Raw genomic sequence first — 22,342 nt, 5'->3', positions numbered from 1 at the left:
AAGTTTGAAAGTAGATGGATGAGTGGCAACTAACAGACCTAAAATAACCTAATTCTAAAACAGCAGTTAGGAAAACAAAACCAACCCAGTCTATGTTACAGATTTCTCAAAGTTCTGGATACTGCAGGTGAAAGGGTGGTGCTAAAATAAGAAGAATTGAGTGAAAACTGTTTAAGAAGCTGTTAGATCCCTATTCTATACAGTTTTCCCAACTATAAACAGAAGAACTTAAGGAAGTAAGGAAGAAAGCATGTGGATATCTGGGGAAAGAGTATTCTAGGCAGAGGAAATGGCAAGGTGCAAAAATCCTGAATTGGTAGTATACTTAGCATGTTCAGGAAACAGCAAGTGAGGGATGGGGAGAACAGTTGGAGATGAAGTCTGAGAGGAGACAGGAATCCAGATTGTATAGTGACTTGTAGACCATATTATGCACTTTAGTTTTCATTCTGAATGAAAAGGGAAGCCGTTGGAAAGTATTTAAGAGAAGAGTACAGAGATCTAACTTCCATTTTAAAAGGTAACTGTAGTTGTTGTAATGAGAATTGCCTGGGTATGGATGTGGGTGTGGGAAAGCAGGGATTAAATTACTGAATTCATCTAGACAGAAATGAGGTGAACTGGATGAGGATAGTAGTGGGAGAGATGGTGTGAAAGAGTCAAGTTCTATTCATATATTTAGAAAGTGCAGCCAACAAGATTTGCTGATAGATTTGCATGTAAGGTGTAAGAAAAAGAAAAGTCAAGGATTACTCTTAAGATTTTTGACCTGAGTATCTGGAAGGATGGAGTTGCCCTTTACAGAGATGGGAAGATTGTGGAAGGAGCTGAGTTGGAGAGAAAAATAAGGATTTGGTTTTGGACATGTCAAATTTGAGATCTCTTTTACACAAAAGCAGATGTCACATAAGAGATGGAAAGATGATTTCTTTCTCTGGATTTCAGAGAGATACAGGCTGAAATTTGGAAGTTGCCAAAATAGGTAAAGCCATGATGTAAGATAAGGTCTTCTAGGGAATGAGTTTGGAAGAGGAAAGAAGATTGAAGATGGAGCCCAAGAACATTATAACAGAAGTCTGAGAAGTTAGGCAAAACCAGCAAAGACAACTGAAAATGTCAGGGCAGAAAGAGAAAGTAGTATCCTGGAAGCCAACTTAAAAGAAGTATTTTAAGGGGCGCCTGGGTGGCTCAGTCGTTAAGCGTCTGCCTTCGGCTCAGGTCGTGATCCCAGGGTCCTGGGATCGAGTCCCACATCGGGCTCCCTGCTCGGCGGGAAGCCTGCTTCTCCCTCTGCCACTCCCCCTGCTTGTGTTCCCTCTCTCGCTGTGTCTCTCTCTTCAAATGAATAAATAAAATCTTAAAAAAAAAAAAGGATTGTAAGAGGGCAGGAATAATTAATAATTAACTGTGTCAAGTTCTGCTGAGGGATCAAGTAAAATGGATAATTGGCCACTGGATTTAGCAACGTGTTGGTTATCTGTGACCTTCACAAGAGTTAATAAGAACAAAAGCTAATTGTTATGGGTTCAAAAGAGAATAGGAGACTTTCCGGAATTTACCTAAAGATATATATCCACAAATATGAAACAACATATATACAAAGTTATTCATTGTGACGTTATTTGTAGTAATTGTAAATATTGGAAATAATCTAAATGCTTATCCATGGAAAACTGGTTGGATATACTATAGTACATCTATATAGCAGAGTACTATTTAATCAAAGAAGAATGAGGAAGATTTCTAAGAACTGATTTGAACTGGTTTTCAGTGTGGGGCAAGGAAAGTATAAAATGAGTGAAACAACTCTTGTTCCATAAAGCAAGGGAGTGCACAAAACCAATGAAAGCATGTCAAAACAGCATATGAGTTGGTTTGAAGGGGCTTGCACTGATCAAACTGGGACAGTTGGAACATCAAAAAGCATAATGATGGTAGTAGATTCTAATATATTGAGTAAGAGAATCTGTGAATCCATAGTGATAAACAAAAAGTGGTGGGTTGAGAGGGGATATTCTTCAAAATAATACGAATAAACATAGATGGCCTGTTTTGCAACATCCAACGTAGTAATTGATTCAGGCAAGTCATCAGTAGATGCTGAACTCATTTGGTGAAAGGTCAAAGATATTCACATAATCTGAAAATATCACACATATTACTTAATTACAGGGAGAAAAAGGTACCTTTACAATGGCGTGATCTGACATGCATCGTTTTAACCACATGATCAAATGTAGCATTGCTATTGGACAAAGTGACATGTGCATTGGAGGTGATGTTCACAACATCACCTATATGATAATCTTACCCCCAAAAAATATAACCTAAATCTAATCATGAGGAAATTATCAGACAAATCCAGAACATGGAACAGTTCTGAGGCTGAGGTTTTATATAGACTATAACCAAGGCATAGTGGGAGAAAGGCGGAAAACTGGCCTGGAAGAAAAATGAGGATCTTATTTTTAAAGTATACAATTCAGTGGTTTTTAGTATATTTGCAGTTGTGCAACTATCACCACTAATTCCAGGACATTTTCATCACCCCAGAAAGAAACTCCTACCCATTATCAGTCCCATTCCATTCCCTCCTCCCTCCATTCCCTGGCAATCACTTATCTACTTTCTGTATCTGTGGATTTGTCTATTCTGGACATTTCATGTAAATGGAATCATACAATATGTGGCCTTTGTTTGTGATTGGCTTCTTTGATTTAGCATAATGTCTTCAAGATTCATCTATATAGTAGTATGTATCAGTACTTATTCCTCTTTATTACAGAATAATATTCCATTATATGGATATACTACATTTTGTTTATTTGTTCATCAGTTGATAAATGGTTGTTCACTTTTTGGCTACTGTTAATAATGCTGCTTATGAACATTTATGTACAAAGTTTTGTGTAGACCTATATGTGATTCTCAGTTTGCAATGGGATTTGAAAGTTTTGCCTAACTCTCTATAGTGCCTCCCACTACAAATCTTCATGCTCTTAAGCATGGAAGCTTTATTCATAGGAGAATTATAGTTGGTGCTGTCAGTGTTCTTTTTCATTTTCTCAGATCTCTTTTTCATTTTCTTGCACATGGATACTCGCAACATCCAGCAAATGTGTCTCTGTTGAAAAGCTGCATCTGAGCTGTTGAACACATTTTACCTGCTTGGAAAGAGAGGCAAACATGCTTAGGACTTTACATCCCACCAGCAACAGCCCTTAACCAATGACTGATGAGATGGGGTATAAATATTTTCTCTTTACTCTATTTGGGACAACTTTTACGTCAGACCTACACTGTCTCACAAATTCTCCACAGGATTGAGCCATAGTTAACCCTTGCCATAGTTACTCCACAAGGCTTTGTTTAATGTCTCACCCTTGCCTTGCTTACTTGCCTTCCTGATCTCATTTCCTCACTACACTAAGGTTTCTCTTGGAAACACTCCTACTCACTTTCACACTGGTCTTTATTTCAGAGTCTGCTTCTAAAGCTTATGTCACGCAATTCCAAGACCTTCAGCACATCATAAATAGAAAATTAGAAGGAGAAAGGGGTGGATGCCTCTGTAGGCAGGCCCACTTACAACAGTGAGAAGGGATAGCTGATAGCCATAAAAGCAAGGGAAGAACCAGAAGCACTATAAAAAGCAAACATAAATAAAGGAAAAACTACTCTAGTCTGGAGCTTAACCTTCATTTCTTAGTAGTCCCTGAGGTCATTACTGTGTTCAATGCAATAATCAGTGTTCACAATCATGACTAAATTACCAAAGAAAATTAAATTTTTATCCAGAAAAAAAGAGGCATATCCATGTAATAATGCGTTTCAGAAAACTTTGCATCAAAATAAATATGAGATAGTGAATAAACATTTCCTCACAACACTTCACTAAAATGACAGTAAAAGGAGATGAGGGGGAACCCTATAATCCCATGAAGGCAAAAACGGTGATAATGATGAAAACTTGGAAAGTAGAACGCGGAGTGCCTGTTGTAAGATTGGGAATGGGAACTAGGAGTGTCCAAGAGGTGAGTTTATTTGTATTTCAGAGCTCCAGAAAAACTCCCAAAACAGGTGGCACCAAGCATCTTTCACAACCAGGTACAGATAAGTATGGGAGAATTGGCTGAAAAGCAATTTAAGAAGCTTTTAGACCTCTATTCCAACAGAAGGTAGGTGGTATATTCTCCAGACTAGTTAAATGTGAGGGACTCTGGGATACCATGCCCAGATGAGAACAAAGGTGCCTGTTTTCAGTATGTTTTCAAGGTGATTACTATAAATTTACATACTGATCACTGAGACTTCTAGCTCTCTTCCTTAAGTAGCCAGACTTCCCATTCCCACTCCCACCCAGTGCCAGTTCTCTAAGCAGAACAGATTCCTCTCCTTGGAAAACCTGCACAAGAGAAAAGGACTATAGATACTGTGGTAGGGGAGATATCTCCATCTCATCAACCAGACCTCTGCTCAATCACTCTACAGTGAAACCCACAACATAAGCTCAGTCTGTGCACATAGAGCGTCAAATTATTATTATTATTTTTTTAGTACTTCACTGTCAAATATGAATGGTCAGTCAAGAATGACCAGACATTTAAGGAAAACAGACCAATGCAAACAGAAAAAAGCAAAGTAGGAAACACAAAATAGGGAGCAGAAGAACACTTCAAAAAAATACGCATATTCTCACAGATAAGAGATGTTGCATTTTACGAGACAGTAACAGTAGGCTATAAAAAAGGAAAATTCAGAGGAAAAAAAAGCTTTTGGAAAATAAAAAATGGAAGTAGAAATTTAAAATCCAGCAGAATAGCTGGAACATAGATTTGATGAAATTGCCCAGTGTGCAGAACAGATGAAAAGTAGTGGAGAGGGGCTCTTGGCCAGCTCAATCAGTGGAGCATGCGACTCTTTATCTCGGAGTTGTGGGCTTGAGGCCCTTCATTGGGTGTAGAGATTACTTTAAAAAAAAAGTAGAGGATGGGTGCCTGGGTGGCTCAGTTGGTTAAGTGACTGCCTTCAGCTCAGGTCATGATCCTGGAGTCCCGGGATCGAGTCCCGCATCAGGCTCCCTGCTCAGCAGGGAGTCTGCTTCTCCCTCTGACCCTCCCCCCTCTCATGTGCTCTCTCTCTCTCTCAAATAAATAAATAAAATCTTAAAAAAAAAAAAAAAAGTAGAGGAGAAAAAATATGATCAGTCCAGTTGGCCCGGCAGTAAATAGATATGGGTTCTAGAAAGAAAGCGTAGTTAGAAAAAGGGAAGATATTATTTAGGATATAATACAAGGAAATTTCCCAGATTCAAAGGATGTGACTTTCCAGATTGAAAGGGCCCACTGAGCACCCAGTACAAGAAATGGAGAATTTCAGAACACTGGGTTTAGACTGAAGATCCTAAAAGCTTCTTAAGAGACAGAAAAAGTAACATACAAAGATTAGAAATCCAAATAGCATGCAACTTCTTTACCGCAGTGAAAGCTAGAAGACAAGAGCAATTTTCTTTAACTTTCTGAGAGAAAATAAGGTCTAACCTAGAATTCTCTGTCCAGGCAAACTACCAATTAGTTATAAGGCTAGACCCAAGGAAATTTTTAAGTTTGCAAGTCTTAAAATACTTACTTTCCAACCCCACAGCTACTAGAATTGCTAAAATGAAAAAAATTGGTAACAACGTCTTATGAGGATCCAGAGCACCTGATACTCTTCATATATTGCTGGTAGAGATGCAAAATGACAGAACTGCCTTTAAAAGTTTGACAGTTCCTTAAAAAGTTAAACATACCCTTAACATAGGACACAACAGTTTCTCTGCTAAGTGTTTACCTAAATATGTTCAAGCAAAGACTTGTAGTGGTCTTTATTCAAAACCAGCCAAAACTGGATATATCCAAATATCCATCAAATATCCAAAATCCCCATCAACCAGTGAATGGATAAAGAAATTATAGATAAAGAATGGATAGACTTATACATGGAATAACATGGGTAAATCTGAAATATATTATGCCAAGTGAAAATAGCCAGATACAAAAGGTATGTAGATAAGTACTGTGTGATTCCATTTATATGCCATTTTGGGAAAGGCAAACCTATATAGGACAGAAATCGGTTGAGTGGTTGCCCCAGGGCTAGAAATGAGAGAGGGGATTGATTACAAAGGGACACGGGAGCTTTTTGAAGTGATGAAAATATTCTATATCTTTATTGTGGTGGTGGTGGTTATATGACTGAATATGTTTGTCAAAACTCATTGAATTGTACACCCAACAGGGGTGATTTTTTCTGGTTGTTAATTAAACCTCAATAAAACTAACATTAAAAACAAGTTTAGGGGGTGCCTGGGTGGCTCAGTCAGTTGAGTGTCCCGACTGTTGGTTTCTGCTCAGGTCATGATCTCAGGGTTGTGAGATGGAACACCGCGTGGGGGCTCCAGGCTGGGCACGGAGCCTGCTTAAGATTCTCTCTCTGTCCTTTCTCCCCCTTAAAAAAACAAACAACAACAACCAAGTTTAATCCTTCACCTGTGTTTCTCAGAAAACGACTGGAGGATACATACTATAAAAACTAAGGAGTAAACTGAAAAAGAGGAGAACATGGATTCAGGAAACAAAGAATCTAATACAGAAAAGAGGAATTTCCAAGATGAAGGTCAAGTTTTATTTCAAAAAAGAGCCATACAGGAGGACTAGAAAATGCAACCATGCTAAATTGGGGAAAAAAGGAGAAGAGCTCTAGGAGAAATTGCCCCAAAAGGAAAAATTGAAATTGATAGAATAGTTTGAAGATGAATGGTGATAGGCACACAAGAAACAGAGCAAACTAAAAAAAAAAAAAAAAAAAAAAGTTATATTTTAGCTCTAGAGAATTATAAGAATTTCTACTACAAGAAAGGGATTTAATCATTGTTCTCTACTGACTCAGCTGCAAATGATAATTACAAACTTAAGTAAAAGCCAAAAATTATTTTTAAAAATATTGTGAAACAATATTGAGACTAGGGGAGAGAAAATGGGAGTGGGGGGCACAAATAAAACACAAGAGTGGAAGTGATTGCCTCTGGGGAGCAAGAATTAGGTAGGGGGTGGGGCAGAAAACTTAGTCTCATCCTAAACATTGTAAAACTGTTACACACACACACCCCTACATATATTTTTGGATATGCATATATATGTATACATACAAATACAGTTTTTTAAAATGTTCATTTTAAAAGTTTGTATAGTTAAAAGTCACTTAAAGGAATCTCTTAAAGATGTATTTATTTGAGGGGGGAGAAGGGAGAAGGAGAGAGGGAATCTCAAGCAGACTCATGCTGAGCACAGAGCCCGAGACCATGACCATGACCATGACCATGTCCTGAGCTGAAACCAGGAGTCAGATGCTCAACCGACTGAGCCATCCAGGCACCTCAGGAATCTTTCTTTTATCTGAAATTTTCTGATACGTGAAATAACCCTTTCCTCAGTAATGCAATAAGGCAGCAGTAGATTAAAAATACAGAAGAGGAGTCTTATTTCTGAGGTAATAAATAAAAGATAAGTCCCTGAGTAAAGATGATTGACTATCTTTACTTACTCTGAATAAGGTTTGGAGTAGACTGTTAATATCTTTCTTTCAGATTTCATGTTTTCTTTTTAATAAATACCTTTATTTCCTTAGTTATAAAATTAACACATTGTACAAGAATTTTTAGTGGAAATGTACAAAGAATAAAAATAGGACAATAATCCTACCAGATGTCCTGTTTGCACTCATTTTCACCTTTACCCCGTTCCCTCCTCTGTCTTCTTTTTCTCCTCCTCCTTCTCTTTTTATATATTTATTAAGATTTTATTTTTAAGTAATCTCTACACCCAATGTGGGGCTCAGACTTACAACCCTGAGATTGAGTCGCATGCTCCACGGACTGAGCCTGCCAGGCGCCCTCTCTCTTTCTTTTATTTATTTTTTTTTTATTTTATTTTTTTTCTTTTAATGAGAGAGAGAGAGAGAGCACATGAGAGGGGGGAGGGTCAGAGGGAGAAGCAGACTCCCTGCTGAGGAGGGAGCCCGATACGGGACTCGATCCCGGGACTCCAGGATCATGACCCGAGCCGAAGGCAGTCGCTTAACCAACTGAGCCACCCAGGCGCCCCCCTCTCTCTTTCTTTTAAATTAAGAAATGTGGCATGTATTTTACTAATGAATAACCATAAGAGCTCTGGATTTGGTGAAGAAAGAGGAATTAGTGGAAAAGAGAAGAAAACAGGGATATAAAACAAAAGAGGGCAGAGAGAAATAAAGGAGTAAAGCAAAACAAAAACTCTGTTTACTGCCTCTAAAACAAAACCAAGTTTATTACAAGGAAAAAAAAAAAAGAGGAGTCAAGTTCAAGCCCTGATTCTTCAGTTAGCACATCATGCAAGAATTGAAACTTTTCCCATTGATGTTTGTGGACAGTTCTGTATCCAGGTCTACCTTGCTGCAGGGAGGAAGAAAAGGGTTGTAACCTCTTCAGAGAACCATTAATTGGGAATCACAGACAGCAAAGAAGTTTTGGTAAATGGAATACTTTATGAAACAGTTTTTTCCCCCAGTTTCTTTAAATACCATCTTCTAAAAGAGATAAAAGTTATAGGAAGCAATTTAGAAGAGTATCTTATTGCAAAGGGTGTCATTTATGTACATACACTTCTTGTCAGTCCAAAATGTAATTATTTTCTGTTCCAGTGTTCCTAGAATCCCATGGGCCTTTGCCATGACAGAAGTATGTGGCATGATTTTGTGCTATATTTGGCTCCTGGTTCTTCTTCTTCACAAACACAGGTACCTCAGTTATGCCATTAAAAGACAAAATATTTTGACTGTCTTGGATAAAGTTCATCAAACCTTGTTTCTCTCCTTGTTAATTTCCTTCTTTAGTCATTATGAAAAATGTTTTGGGTTTGATCAACAAAGTCACTGCGAGGTTAAGACCTACATATTTAGTAGTATTCTGAATATATTCTGCAAAGATCAGAGATGGTGATGTTCAGCCATGAGCCAACTGCTGATAGTCTAATCGGAAATGTCATTTTCTGTAGAAGGATAGAAACTCCTCCAAGGACAGTCTTTGGTCAAGGATAGTGTTTGGATGAAAGAAATTCTCTGCTTGGAGGACGCCCATTAGCAAAGGGATTATTTTGCTTACCATGTACATCTAGTCAGTGTGGTTTGCTTAAGATGATACAGGAAATTGCTGAATAGGGAAAGTGCTTCTTTGGCACTTTCACTAAGAAATATAAAGGAAAGAATTATTTTATTAAAATGAAATGTAAAGGGAGGCTTCTTTCCTACTTTAATGAGGGGAAATTACTTGATTTACGTAAAAATATAAGGCATAATGAAGAAAAAGTTTGAAGAACTATGAAGTTTGTAGATTTGCTATCCATTGTCTATGGACACTAATGAGAAATAGGGACACTTTCTTGAATTTATTATCCTTTGTCCTCACCAGGAAGTAGTTGAGGTAAACCAATGGTGGGCTTTAGGTCCTAAGCAGCAGTTATTTCATTGCTTTGAAGGTGAAAAGAAAAGTTGATCGTTGTCATTGTTGTCACACTTTAGGCTGTATTGTGCTTCATTCTTTCCCATTTTCCAGCAATATTTTTAACTCTGGATTGCTTAAAACCAGAGGTGGTTTAAAAACATGTAATATCACTGCTACTTTCTGGTTTAACTTAGGCTCATAAGACCCCGTGAATTTGAATTTATTCACTCTTCAGACCAAGAAAGAATTTACCGTATGGGAAAGTTTGATAGGTTTAGCAAAGTATAGCAGTGGCCAATTATATGCAAGTTTTGGTGTTTAATTGGTCAAAGAAAGTGTTTCTCTCTAATGTGGCCTTTGTACTGCTTTCGTTAGAGTCACCTGGCTTCTTGTTAAGATGTAGATTCCTAGGCTCCATCCCAGGTGTACACACTAAAATTTGAGATCTCTTGTGTTCAATGCTTTTTTGAGGGTGGGAAGAGCATTTTGAAAATGTGTAAAGCATAGTCCCTGTGCTTAAGACTATTATAGTCTGTTTTCGTTTGGACATTTAAAAAAATACTATGACAGCACAAGTGATATCACAATGCAGTTCAAAATTTTTGCTAGGTGTACTTAATATAAAACTTAGTATTTTAAAAAACTTAGTATTTTTATACTTTAAGTTAGGAGAAGTTAGAGAATGTTTAAGATAGCTACTATCAGTAACCAATTTACAATGTTATTAATGAGCAAAAATTCCCTAGAATCATGTTTAATTTTACCTCTCATAAAGTAAATAATTTATGAGCAATATATGAATAACAGCACTAACATTAAGCTAAGAGTCAGGCTAGGTACTAGTCTTCTTTCTTGCATATTTCCTTTACTTTGTCTTAGCCTTATCTTCTTATCAATGAAATGGTGCTCTTAGGTCAGCACTGTCTAACATGGCAGATACTAGCCACATGTGGCTATTTAATGAAAATGAAATAAAATTAAAATGCAGTTCCTTGGATGTATTAGTCACATTTCAAGTGCTCAAGAGCCACATGTAAATACCTTATTGGATGGTGCAGTTATAGAACATTTCCATCATTACAAAAAGTTCTATTGGACAATGATGCTTCAGATCTAAGATTTCTCTAAGATTTCTGTCTTCTTCAAAGAGTCTAGTTCTAGGGGTTTTTCTGTCTGCTCTCCCTTTAAGTAAACGCTGATACCTGGAGTTTTTTGGTTTGCTTTCTTCTGATCTTTCTCTCTTTTTGGTCGCTCTGTTCACAGGTCAATACTTCTCCGAAGGCTCTGTAGTCTGATGGGCACTGTATTCTTGCTTCGCTGCTTTACCATGTTTGTGACCTCCCTGTCCGTGCCAGGACAGCACCTGCAGTGTACTGGAAAGGTAGCCTGCTACCTTCTTTATCATTCTTTCTTATTCTTGGTGGGTTGATGGCACCATATGTATAATAGGGCTTAGACTTTGCTTTTAATATTAGAATGCTTTTTAGGGGCGCCTGGGTGGATCAGCTGGTTAAGTGTCCAACTCTTGATTTCAGCTCAGGTCATGATCTTGGGGCTGTGAGATTGAGCCCCCTGCATCAGGCTCATACGCTGACCATGGAGCCAGCTTAAGATTGTCTCTCTCTGGGGCGCCTGGGTGGCTCAGTCGTTAAGTGTCTGCCTTCGGCTCAGGTCATGATCTCAGGGTCCTGGGATCGAGCCCCGCATCAGTCTCCCTGCTTAGTGGGAAGTCTGCTTCTCCCTCTCCCACTCCCCCTGCTTGTGTGCCCTCTCTCACTGTGTCTCTCTCTGTCAAATAAATAAATTAAAAAAAAAAAAGATTGTTTCTCTCCCTCTGCCACTCTCTCTTCTTTCTAAAGAATAAATAAATAAAGTTTAAAATGTGCTTTTTAGTATTTTCAATATCTGTAATAAACCTGTAGAAATAATTTGGCAGAAATCTTAAGCCAGAATCTACCTCCCTGTTACATCTGTCCACTGATACTGGTTCTTTGCTGTGGAGCTGTAGAAAACAAGTTTCTTTCAATTATCATTTTCCCTTTCCCACCATCCTGAGCATCTTTAGTTTCTCATATTGATGTGGAAATGTTCTGGTTCAGAGCAAATGATTAAGAAGGAATTCTTGAGACATCTTTGGTGCAAAAAGGTGGTTCTATTAAAGCACAGGAACAGGACCATGGGCAGAAAGAGCGGCACTGGGGTTGCCATGGGTGACGGATTGATTATATTCTTTCAAGTTGAGAGGGGGTTAGGGACTAGCGTCGTCTCTAGGGAATTTTGGAAGCAAGGTTTCCAGGGCCTTGAGGGGGCTAGCTATTGTTAGGAAAAGGTCATTTATTACTGTCTAGTAAAACCTTAGTCATGAGACTGTTCAGATATATATCAGGGGTCCATTATCTTGGAGGATGGCTGCTAACATATATCTTGGGGGTTAGAGATAAAGAAAGTTTCCAAAGGAATTTTTATATGTTAAAGGAGACTTAATAGGATCTTGGAGGTAAGGATAATGTTAAGCTAAAATTGCCTTTTGCCCTTAGCAAAGTGTTAACATTGAGGCCCCTGAGTTCCTAGAGAAAGGTCACTCTGCCTGTCTCAAGGACTTGTCAATGGACTGTAAGTTGTAAGGAAATTTTCTTTTCCTTTGCCTTTGTTCTCCACATCAATATAACATGACTGTGGTCCCTTCAATGTCCTTATCACTCCTTTTTAAAACGTTTTCAGTTTGACCACATCCCATTTAAAATAAAGTACCCACTATTCAAAACTTGACTCTTTGCTGGGATATACTAAATAATGGCTGACTTATTGTTTTTGTTCTAAATTTTGTAGCTTGTTTTGGTATATTATAGACAATATCTTCTCTTCTGACTAAATTGAGAGAGGAGAGACTATGCAGATGGGAAAAAAAAAATTTAAAAACCTGAAAATCACCTGTACTTTATATACAGAATTGGCCTTTGTGATTCATTAAATTTGGACAAAAGAATTTATTATCCTATTTTTCTAAGCCTCCGTGCTTTAGTTATATATTGCCAAATATTCAAATATATGTGTTAGCACATTTGTTATTTTAATATTGTTTGTATAAGTGTACAACAAAATTACATATCAGTTCTTCTGTTGCTGTATAAATAGCTGAAATGCCAACAAGGGAAGATTAAGCAGCCAAAGATCAATAACTAAAAAGACAGCCCTGAGCTGAAGGGTGACAAAACTCTCTCTAGGTATTAGGAGACTGACCAGTAAGGGAGAAGGGTTAATATGACACTTAGGATTTATTGTGAAGGCAATGTTTTATTTTTCTGAAAATATATAAATTAAAAAGTAAAAGTTCACATCATTCCCTCTTCTTTCACCCATCCTATAAACAGTCCTGTTAACAGTTGGGTATATAGCCACATAGACTTTTTTTTTTTTTAAAGATTTTATTCGAGGGACACCTGGGTGGCTCAGTTGGTTAAGCATCTGCCTTTGGCTCAAGTCATGATCCCAGGGTCCTGGGTTCGAGTCCTGCATTGGGCTCTTTGCTCGGCGGGGAGCCTGCTTCTCCCTCTGCATGCCACTCTGCTTGTGCTCTCTCTCGCTCTCGCTCTCTCTGACAAATAAATAACATCTTTAAAAATATATATTTTACTTGAGAGAGGTGCCCCCACAAAGACTGTTTTTATATAAGTTTATATAGTAGATACTTTTTAAATAAAAGATAAGATTATATTGTAGACATTGTTCTTTAGTTTATGTTTTATTTAATAGTATGTTGTTTACTTTTTTCCTGAAGAAATACATATGGCTATATCTCATCTTTTTAATAGCTGCAGTGTTCCATTGTATGATTTACCAGGTTCCAAATCCTGTACATTTGGGTTGTTTCCAAATCTTACTATTATAAACCGTGCCATCATAAATGTTCTTGTGCATTTATGCATTTTCTGTTATTTAATCATCTACTTAAGATAAATTCCTGGAAGTAGAATTATGAAATCAAAGAATATGCACATTAACTACATATTGCACAACTGTCCAGTAGAAAAAACAAATTTTTCACTACTATCAAAACTGTATGCATGTCAGTTTTCCCACTCCCATGCCAGCACTACTTAGTATCAATTATTGGAGTCATTGCCATTCTGATTAATGAAAGATGATGATATGAGACTTTTACAGTTTTATGTTTTAAAAATATTTATTTATTAGAGAGCATGAGCAGGGGGAGGGGCTGAGGGAGAGAGACAGAGAGGGGGAGAGAGAAGCAGACTCCCCGCTGGGTAGGGAGCCCAACTCTGGGCTTGATCCCAGGACCCTGACATCATGAGCTTAGCCGAAGGTAGACCCTTAAGCCACTGAGCCACCCAGGTGCCCCTACAGTCTTATGTTTTATATTTAAATCTTCACTCTTTTGAATTTATTTCTGCACATGGTATGAAATAGGGATAGAACAATTTCCCCCCAAATAGCGTGGTAGTTGATTAGGAGAGATTTTAAAGAATAAAAATAAAAGCTTATTACACTGAAAAGAGAATTTCCTGTAGCTGAGGGGTTTAATTGTGGGTCATCCACTAAAGAGAATGTTATATGTGCATAGGGCTGTAATGTGTGCTACAAAAATAAATTAGATACCATTCCTCTACAGTATGGATAGCCCTTTTTCTGTCTCTAATGACTGTTTTTCATTATCAGTTAGTTATATATGGACATTTCTATTCAAATCTGCCCTAAATACTGTTAATTGCTTTACATTATAATATAACCTACTTATTGACCTGTATTATTTATAGCCGTTGTTAAAAATAGAAAGTTAAGGTGATAGTAACTAGCAATCAAGTCCCTTACAGTAAACTCCATGGGGCATTTTCATTGAAATAAAGTAATTGCTTGAAATCTCATTCCCAGAAGTAGGAGGTTTAGGGACAGAACCAAGAACCTACCTGTTTTTGAAATGTAACAATGGACCCACCTTAAGGAAAGAACATACAGAATATTTGGGACATTTAAAATTGGAAGGGATAAGGAAACTTAAGTAACTGAGCAATGATTGCTTTCTTTTGACTGGCATCACTCGATTTCTGCCCTTGTCAGAGAGATTTTCCTAGCAGTCTCAGTTCTTCACTGCCTGATTTTTTACTTTCACAAGAGTACCATCTCCAACCCTATTCTCATTAGAGGTCTTAGAAGAACCAAACTATGTGGATTTTAGTAACTTCTCTTTCTTTTTCTCTAATAATAAATCCCTTTTCTTGTTCTGCCTTTCACTGAGGCAGAAAGGAAAAGCTAGGTAGTATATAATCAGCAAGTGAGATTTCTAATGAAATTGTGTTATCTAATGAGGTTGTTTCTGTTGTTAATTAGCCATAGTAGAATTTTTAAAACATAGGACTTCGGGTTTTTTTGTTTTTTTGGTTGTTTTTTTATTTTGTTTTGTTTTGTGAGGTTATTTTTTTTTAAGCTCTAACTGACTTTATTAAACATTTCGTGAATTCGGCAGCACCCCATCTAGCAAGTAGAGAGGCCCTTTAAGACACAGAACTTTGGAATTGGACTTCTGGATTCATATCCTGGTTATGTTACTTACCAGCTGTGTGACCTCTCTAAGCCAGTTTCCTCAGCTGCATAATTGAATCACTTTATAGGATTGTTGTGGATATTAAATACAGTAACACATAAAGCACTTAGCAGCATGTCTTACACATAGTAAGGGCATGTAAAATTTTAGGAATTCTTTGTACTGTTATTATGTGTTAAATGCCTTTTTTTAAAAGAAGGACCATTACTCAAACTCTCAAACTCTTCCTCAAAATGGATTGCTTTTTTAAGCTTATGTATGGGAGTTGGGATTGGGTTTGGCTATTAATAACAGGAAATTCAAGATGGCATGGTTTAATAAACAAACAATGGTTTATTCTCTCTCATAAGAGAAATCTGAAATTAGGTCATGTGTAACTATATGGATTTACCAAAAACCCATGATTCTCCTTTTACTCTCCTGTCCTAACACTTGGCTTGCGTCCTCAAGGCCACTTAGTGGTCCAAGATGGATGCTGCAGCTTCATCTGTCATGTCTGAGTTGTAGGCTGGAAGAAGGAAAGATGAAAAAGACTTCCTCCTACATGTTGTCTCTTTCCTTTATAAGTAGCCTTCCCAGAACTCTTTTACACTTCCACTTACATCTTACTGTATAGAACTTAGTCACAAAACCACACCAAGCTGCAAGGGAGGCTAGGAAATGCAATGTATCGGTTGAGTTCATTCTGTTACCAGTGAAAAAGGGGAGAATAGATATTGAATGGTAGCCATTGTCTGTGTCATAGCCTATTTCTTATTGGCAGAACAATCAGCAAATACTACTGTATTACTGGATTAAAAACTTGAAAATATTTTGTGTAATAGTGACCTTTTCATTGTAAAGGAGCTCTTAGTAAAAGAAATTTGAATTACATTGATTTCATGTAATTACCAGAATATTTCTGACCACCCTTTCTTGATGTCTGGAATTAATTAGACTGGGAGTCTGGTTGCTTTTGTTTAGATCTTATTTCTAGGTCATTTAGCATTTGAATTTCAATGTGAATGGATGTTTGGAAGCGCCTACCTCCCTAAGCACTTGAAGCACTAATTTGTAGCTTTCTTTATAGGTATATGGCAGTGTGTGGGAGAAACTGCACCGGGCCTTTGCCATTTGGAGTGGCTTTGGTATGACCCTAACTGGTGTTCACACTTGTGGAGATTACATGTTCAGTGGCCACACAGTCGTCCTAACTATGCTGAATTTCTTTGTCACTGAATGTAAGTATCTCTTTAGTTGACTTAGATGACTGGCAGCAGAGGAGGCTGTGGGAAGGGTGTCAAGTTCTATGAAGAATGAGAGTAACAGACTGACCTAAGAAACATGTGACTTAGAAGCATTGGAAAGAATGTGATTTTAAAACGATCTTTCTGTCCTTTTCCCAGATACACCAAGAAGCTGGAATTTCTTGCACACTTTATCTTGGGTTCTCAACCTCTTTGGAATCTTCTTCATTTTGGCTGCTCATGAACATTATTCCATTGATGTGTTTATTGCCTTTTATATCACGACAAGACTCTTTTTGTACTACCATACTCTAGCCAATACTAGAGCATATCAGCAAAGTAGGAGAGCAAGAATTTGGTTTCCCATGTTTTCTTTTTTTGAATGTAATGTGAATGGTACAGTACCTAATGAATATTGTTGGCCATTTTCAAAACCAGCAATAATGAAAAGATTAATTGGATAAAGTCTATCTTTGTAATGGGTTCGTGATTAAATATACAGTAGTTGTTGAAAGTGAGTAACTTTGCTTTCTCCCCCTAAGCTGTTCCTGGATGCCTTCCTTTTTGGCTTATATGTTGACAAAGTGAAGTTCCATGTTCTGAGCAAGGCTGTGATTGTAGAAATCAAGAAAGAGCAGTCAAGAGTCCTTACATCTCCGTTTGAATAGGAAGCTTAAGTAGATGTTTCTGACCCTTCTCTTTTGGCAGACTTAATGTTGTAATTGAAGTCAGGCTGTACCCTCACCTATTGAGTACTTGCTTATTGAACTTAAGCAATTTGCTGATTGAAAGTGTTTTTGTTTTTTTTTAACTTCATTAGGACTGTAGTCGAGAAATAATTTTTTTTAAGGTCCTTATTATCTTCAAAGGAAAAACCCCTACCAAATGAGCAGTATTTGTTCTTTGAACTAATCTCTGTCTTTTTAAAAAATGCAACTCTAGAAAGTGATCTGTGTTACTAACAAATGATTTCTGCCTTCTGAACCATCTTTAAGAAAGGTATACTGAACATACCAGGATGCCTGAAACAGGAAGAGAATGGAAGGGGCCATACATGAGGTGACAAAGAACAAGTATAGTACTGGCATTTTTCACCAAAATGCAACAAAAGATGCAGTTCCTATTTTGTTCTGAGGGTTCAGTATGACTGTCAGTAAGTGTTTATGAGGGAAAAATGGCTGCATCCATAAAAATAAAATTGGCTTAATTTTAGTGAGGTAGGTACCTGGAACAACTTTGTGCTATAATTGTTAGTTAGACATATGACAGACCAATTTTATGCCTTTAAATGATGTTACTTAATGAGCAAAATAGTGGAGTGTTTTACCAAATGTTAGATAAAGTTCTTGTGTCCGTAAGTAGGGAGGTATGCATGCAAAGAATATTTTTTCTATTTTTAAAAAATTTATAACAGTTGCAGGCATAATAAACTTCTGGTTTTTGAAATTTGTCATTCTTGGCCATCAGAAGTAAATAGTCTCAGACATATTTGGATATGAAAAAAAGATTTTGTTGTTTTTCATTTAAATTGTGTACATACATTCTTTCTATTTAGTCTTAATTTGGCAGTCAGGAAGTGATATAACTTAGTTGCTGTTTACAACACTAGAAATTTAGTACCTTAAGTAATTTGACCTTTGTGGTAACATTTGTCACTTTACTTTTAATGATTTTGGTTAATAGTTATGACAGTAGAATGCTTATGGAATTGGATTTTGAGCCCCAACTGATTGAGCTTAGCTACTTGGAATATTAATTGTATAGTTTTTACATTCCATTTTAAAGCAAGGAGTTAGAAAAAGTGCTGGCATATTGAGGTCTAAAATTAGGCCACTTAGCAGAAACCTGCTCCTAATGTGGGTGAAATATTTTATTTTTGCACTTTGAGTCATATTCCCACCCCTGTATAAGCTACAGAGGAGCCTGAATGGATTGGGCAGGAGAAGAAATTTATGCAAACAAATTTCAGCCAGTGCTGAATGACCCCAATTTGAGTCTACTCTGAATATTATTTTTTATTTCTCACCTGAAAAATGGCACAAGGCAATTCAAGTTTTATTATGCTTTTAAATCTCATACTTGAGAATCTTATAATATCTTAAATTGTTGATTCTAATACATGCTAGGGACAAAAATGTCAACATTTCATCTAAGGAAACTGCATAATCATGAAGGGTGAAGGATGTTGGCTGTACCATTTAGAGTACTTTGACCTCCAAGGTCAAAGCCGTGTAACTGCCATTCTTTCCAAGTGACAGAGCAAGACCGTATATTTAGCTAGGGAGGGACAAATGTTGGCTTTTGGAAAAATGTTTGAAAAAAATCTGTAGCAACATTAATTCAAGAATGTTAGATAGCTACTTAATGGTAAACTTCCTAAACATCAGTCTTCTTTCCTTCATGTGGATTCTATTCTAGAACAAAATAGAAAAAAAAAATTACAAGTAACTTTGCAGAGCTGTTGACATTGAGAGTGCCTAACAGCAGACTGCAATGAGGATTGTAAAATAAGTTTTCAGCTTGCATTTCTCATATCTGATTTGGGGAAAAGGTAAGCTAGATTTATAATTTATTGTTGTAACTAATACAAGGCAGTGTTTACATAAATTCATCATCTCCAAGTCTCTTTCTTGGAAAACTTTGACACAAAATTATTTTCCTTTTCTTTTTTTAATATGAAACCTATGTTTTAGTTGTTTTTTTGTTTTGTCCAGAAATTTCCAGATTTTGTCTTTGTATTTTTTTTTTCTTGTTAAAGTGTAAACCATTGGAAGGGTGGTATTTAAATTCATATTTTGGGTGTGAATGTGCCTAGGTGGAGAAGCTACATACATGTTTTTTGATCCTATCTACAGTTGCAGACTTATGAGAGGCTTATATTCTTAAATACTGAGACCTTAGTATAGAAGGAACCAAGAAGGTTTTTGGTTTGGGGATACAAACTGGAGGTTATATTGAAAGTCCTTGAGGCATTTCTCTATATTCCTGGGGGCAGTGTAGCCTTTTTTCTTTTTTTATTTTCTTTGCTTTCTTTTTTTTTAAGTCTATGCATAGCATTGTTACTGAAGCGTAATTGAAGTTCATAGGGAGTAGGAGGTTTTGAAGAAGGCAAGTGTGCTGTTAACGCTGAATAATTTGGGAGAAACCTTTTTTGGCTATGCTGCAGAATTCTCAAAGGGCTATCCTCCTTAGTTCTCAGTGGCCAGAATTGCTAGAGTAAAAACAACTTCCACATGCTGGGTCTGTTTATTAGTTTTTTTGTTTTTGTTTTTGTTTTTTAAATCAGAAAGCAATGAGAGCAGCCTTAGAACCAGTCAGCTAAAGAAATGTGGACTGTTCACTAGAAAGAATCCATTGACTGAAGACCTGCTGGTTCTGTAACTCTGACACTGCAGGTGGTGTTCTTTCTTACCCTGTACCTGCCCAAGTGTTGTTACTTAGAATTCCAAAAATCTTATAATTTGTAAACAGAGAACAGAGAAGCCAAATCCTCTTATAGCTGATATGAAACAGTCTGTTTTAGAGACATCTGTTTGAAAAGTGTTATTGATATATTCAAAGTCATATTCATAACACTAACCTGCTTTGAGTGTATTCAGCAAAAGGCAATTTCATCATGAGTTTTATAGTAAACATTTTCTAAAGATTCTTGTTCCAAAATGCTTGAGAACGTTAACCATATTCTTGTTTTAAACTCTGTGATCTAATAAATTTAATTCTTTGATAGTCTTTTTGTAGACTTAAGTTATCCCTTACTAAGAGTAATTACAGTAAGAGTCATGTGTCAGTTCTTTAAGGTATTCAGGCATTTGAGACAAGAAAGTTCTCCTTTAGAATAGTCCGATAGCTTTCTTAAACAGTATCGGTTTCTTTTAGATAGTTTCAAAGCCAACAAAGCATGTCAGTTTTAATGCCATCTTCACTTGGCAGTTAACGATGGTTTGCAATTGTAAAAAGTGTAGCCTGAATTACCCCTATACCTCTATAGAGACTCGTTAGTAACATCAAAAGTCAGACTGCTTCAGGTGACCAGTGAGAAAGGAAAGAGGTTGAGGGTTTTTCCCTCTTTGTGTCTGAGTGGCTCTGAATGACTGAAATTACTATGAAAGTAGGTTTTGGTCTCCCCTCTCACCTACCCCTCACACCCAGTGAAGGCCACCAATTTCCAATAACTAAAATGTGGCCTATTACTATACATCAAGTTCAATAAAAATATCTATGAAATCTGTAAACCATAATTCAGCTACCAGTAAAGTTGGTTTTAGAATATGTTCTACCCTAAATTAGCCAAAAGACATTTTATTCAGTGTGTTCCATGTTTAAGCATAAGGAAGGTTTGTGCCTGATAGGAAGGGAGAGGGAATACTATGATAATTTCATTATTATTTCAGGTCTGTTTCAATATGAACTACTGGGTTGTCTGAATGGTAGCCAGGCCATGTTATTAATGTCATCTTACAAATGCTTAATTTTAATAATTTTTTATTCAGAAATCTATGGATTGTTAGGACAATTGAAGTATTTCTGATATGGAACAAAGGAAGTGGAAACTGATACTTAGTGGGGGAAGCAAAATTAGCTTGGACTAAAATGGGCATGTTTTGTTTTAAGAACTCTACCTAAACGTAACTCAGTCCACAGAGGAACTAGTATTACTTGAAGATGTGAACGTTTCTATGGTAGCCATACCTTGAAGCGCAGTGTTGTATATAAGTAAATATCTTGATTCTAAATTAAATCCAGATTTAACTAATATATTATTTTATATCTTTGTTGTATTAAAATGTTCAAAAATACTAAAAATAAAACATTTGAAAGTTGAATTGCAGTCTCTTATTTGAATGTCTTTGCATTACTAATGCAGCTCATCTATTTTTTATTTATTTTTTTTTTATTTTTTTATTTTTTTTAAAGATTTTATTTATTTATTTGACAGAGAGAGACACAGCGAGAGAGGGAACACAAGCAGGGGGAGTGGGAGAGGGAGAAGCAGGCTTCCCGCCGAGCAGGGAGCCCGATGTGGGACTCGATCCCAGGACCCTGGGATCATGACCTGAGCTGAAGGCAGTCGCTTAACCAACTGAGCCACCCAGGCGCCCAGCTCATCTATTTTTTATACAGTAAATTTTTATTTTTGCAAATGATTGGGCCCGGCAACTTTAAATTTTAATATAGTATCTAGTTCCTGGCATTTACTAATTCTTAGTTGTCTATTAGATAAGCCATTTGCCCTTTCTCCTTTCTTTGTGTAAACTAGGAAAGAAAAGTAATCTTCCTGAGGGTATTAGAATAACTGCAGATTAAGATGAGAGGGAGGGAAAAGAAGCAAATAGCTAATTATTCCTGGACACATTAAAGCTTTTGTTTGGTTGGTTGGTTTTGATTTAATTGTAGATTATATGGGAAGATGCCTTCATCCTGGCAGGTCAGCTTTGGAAATAATGATGAACAGGGAAAGAAGGGAAAAGAGCTGTTCAGAGTAGCTCAGTAGCCCAGAACCATGGAGTAAACACTAAGAAACACTAAGCATTGTCATAGGACCATATGGACTTAATCCATGACTGAACTTATTTTCATGACCACTACTAATTGCAGCCTCTCTGGCCCCAGACAGTCTCTCTCGGGAACGCTGGGAAAGAAGAGTCCAGGACAGACCTAGAGGCTACTTGGTGGAATAGAAAATGCACTGATTTAGACTCTGAAGGCCTGAGAAAATGCACTGATTTAGACTCTGAAGGCCTGAGCATCTCTGCCGCTGATTATATTAGGTCTTTTCTTCCAGCTCCACTTAACTTTATGTATAAGGAGGGGAGAAAAAAAATGCCTTTCTCATAGGTTGTATTAAAGGCCAGATATGAAAGTAAATTCTGCTTGGACCCTCAGTCCCTACTAAGCCCTTCCTCTCCCAACCTAACATTAAACGAAGACAGTAAAATTATCTATTGACTCAGCTGTTTCCAAACATTTCCTTCCCCTATCCTCAACTCTTTTTTTAAAGATTTTATTTATTTATTTATTTATTTATTTATTTATTTATTT

The 22,342-nt window shown here is 36.9% G+C and overlaps 2 protein-coding genes across 5 annotated transcripts in view; both read left to right on the top strand.

Moving 5' to 3' along the window:
* SAMD8 (sterile alpha motif domain containing 8) overlaps nucleotides 1-21,126 on the top strand; it is a 41,905-nt gene extending 20,779 nt beyond the window's left edge. For all 4 annotated transcript variants that reach the window (XM_081824047.1, XM_081824043.1, XM_081824046.1 and 1 more), the window contains 4 exons: nucleotides 8,719-8,814; nucleotides 10,781-10,898; nucleotides 16,147-16,297; nucleotides 16,463-21,126. In XM_081824047.1, coding sequence (XP_081680173.1) covers nucleotides 8,719-8,814; nucleotides 10,781-10,898; nucleotides 16,147-16,297; nucleotides 16,463-16,767 — 670 coding nt within the window. In that variant the 3' untranslated portion in view covers nucleotides 16,768-21,126. The remainder of the gene's footprint in view (nucleotides 1-8,718; nucleotides 8,815-10,780; nucleotides 10,899-16,146; nucleotides 16,298-16,462) is intronic.
* VDAC2 (voltage dependent anion channel 2) overlaps nucleotides 1-22,342 on the top strand; it is a 328,221-nt gene that overhangs the window by 273,306 nt on the left and 32,573 nt on the right. The gene's annotated exons all lie outside the window — the stretch shown is intronic.

Source organism: Leptonychotes weddellii, chromosome 6 (genome assembly GCF_054177405.1).
Source record: "Leptonychotes weddellii isolate Sample4059 chromosome 6, ASM5417740v2, whole genome shotgun sequence".
Classification (NCBI taxonomy): Eukaryota; Metazoa; Chordata; class Mammalia; order Carnivora; family Phocidae; genus Leptonychotes; species Leptonychotes weddellii.
Note: the sequence above shows the minus strand (reverse complement) of the source record. Positions and strands in the feature narration are given on the sequence as shown.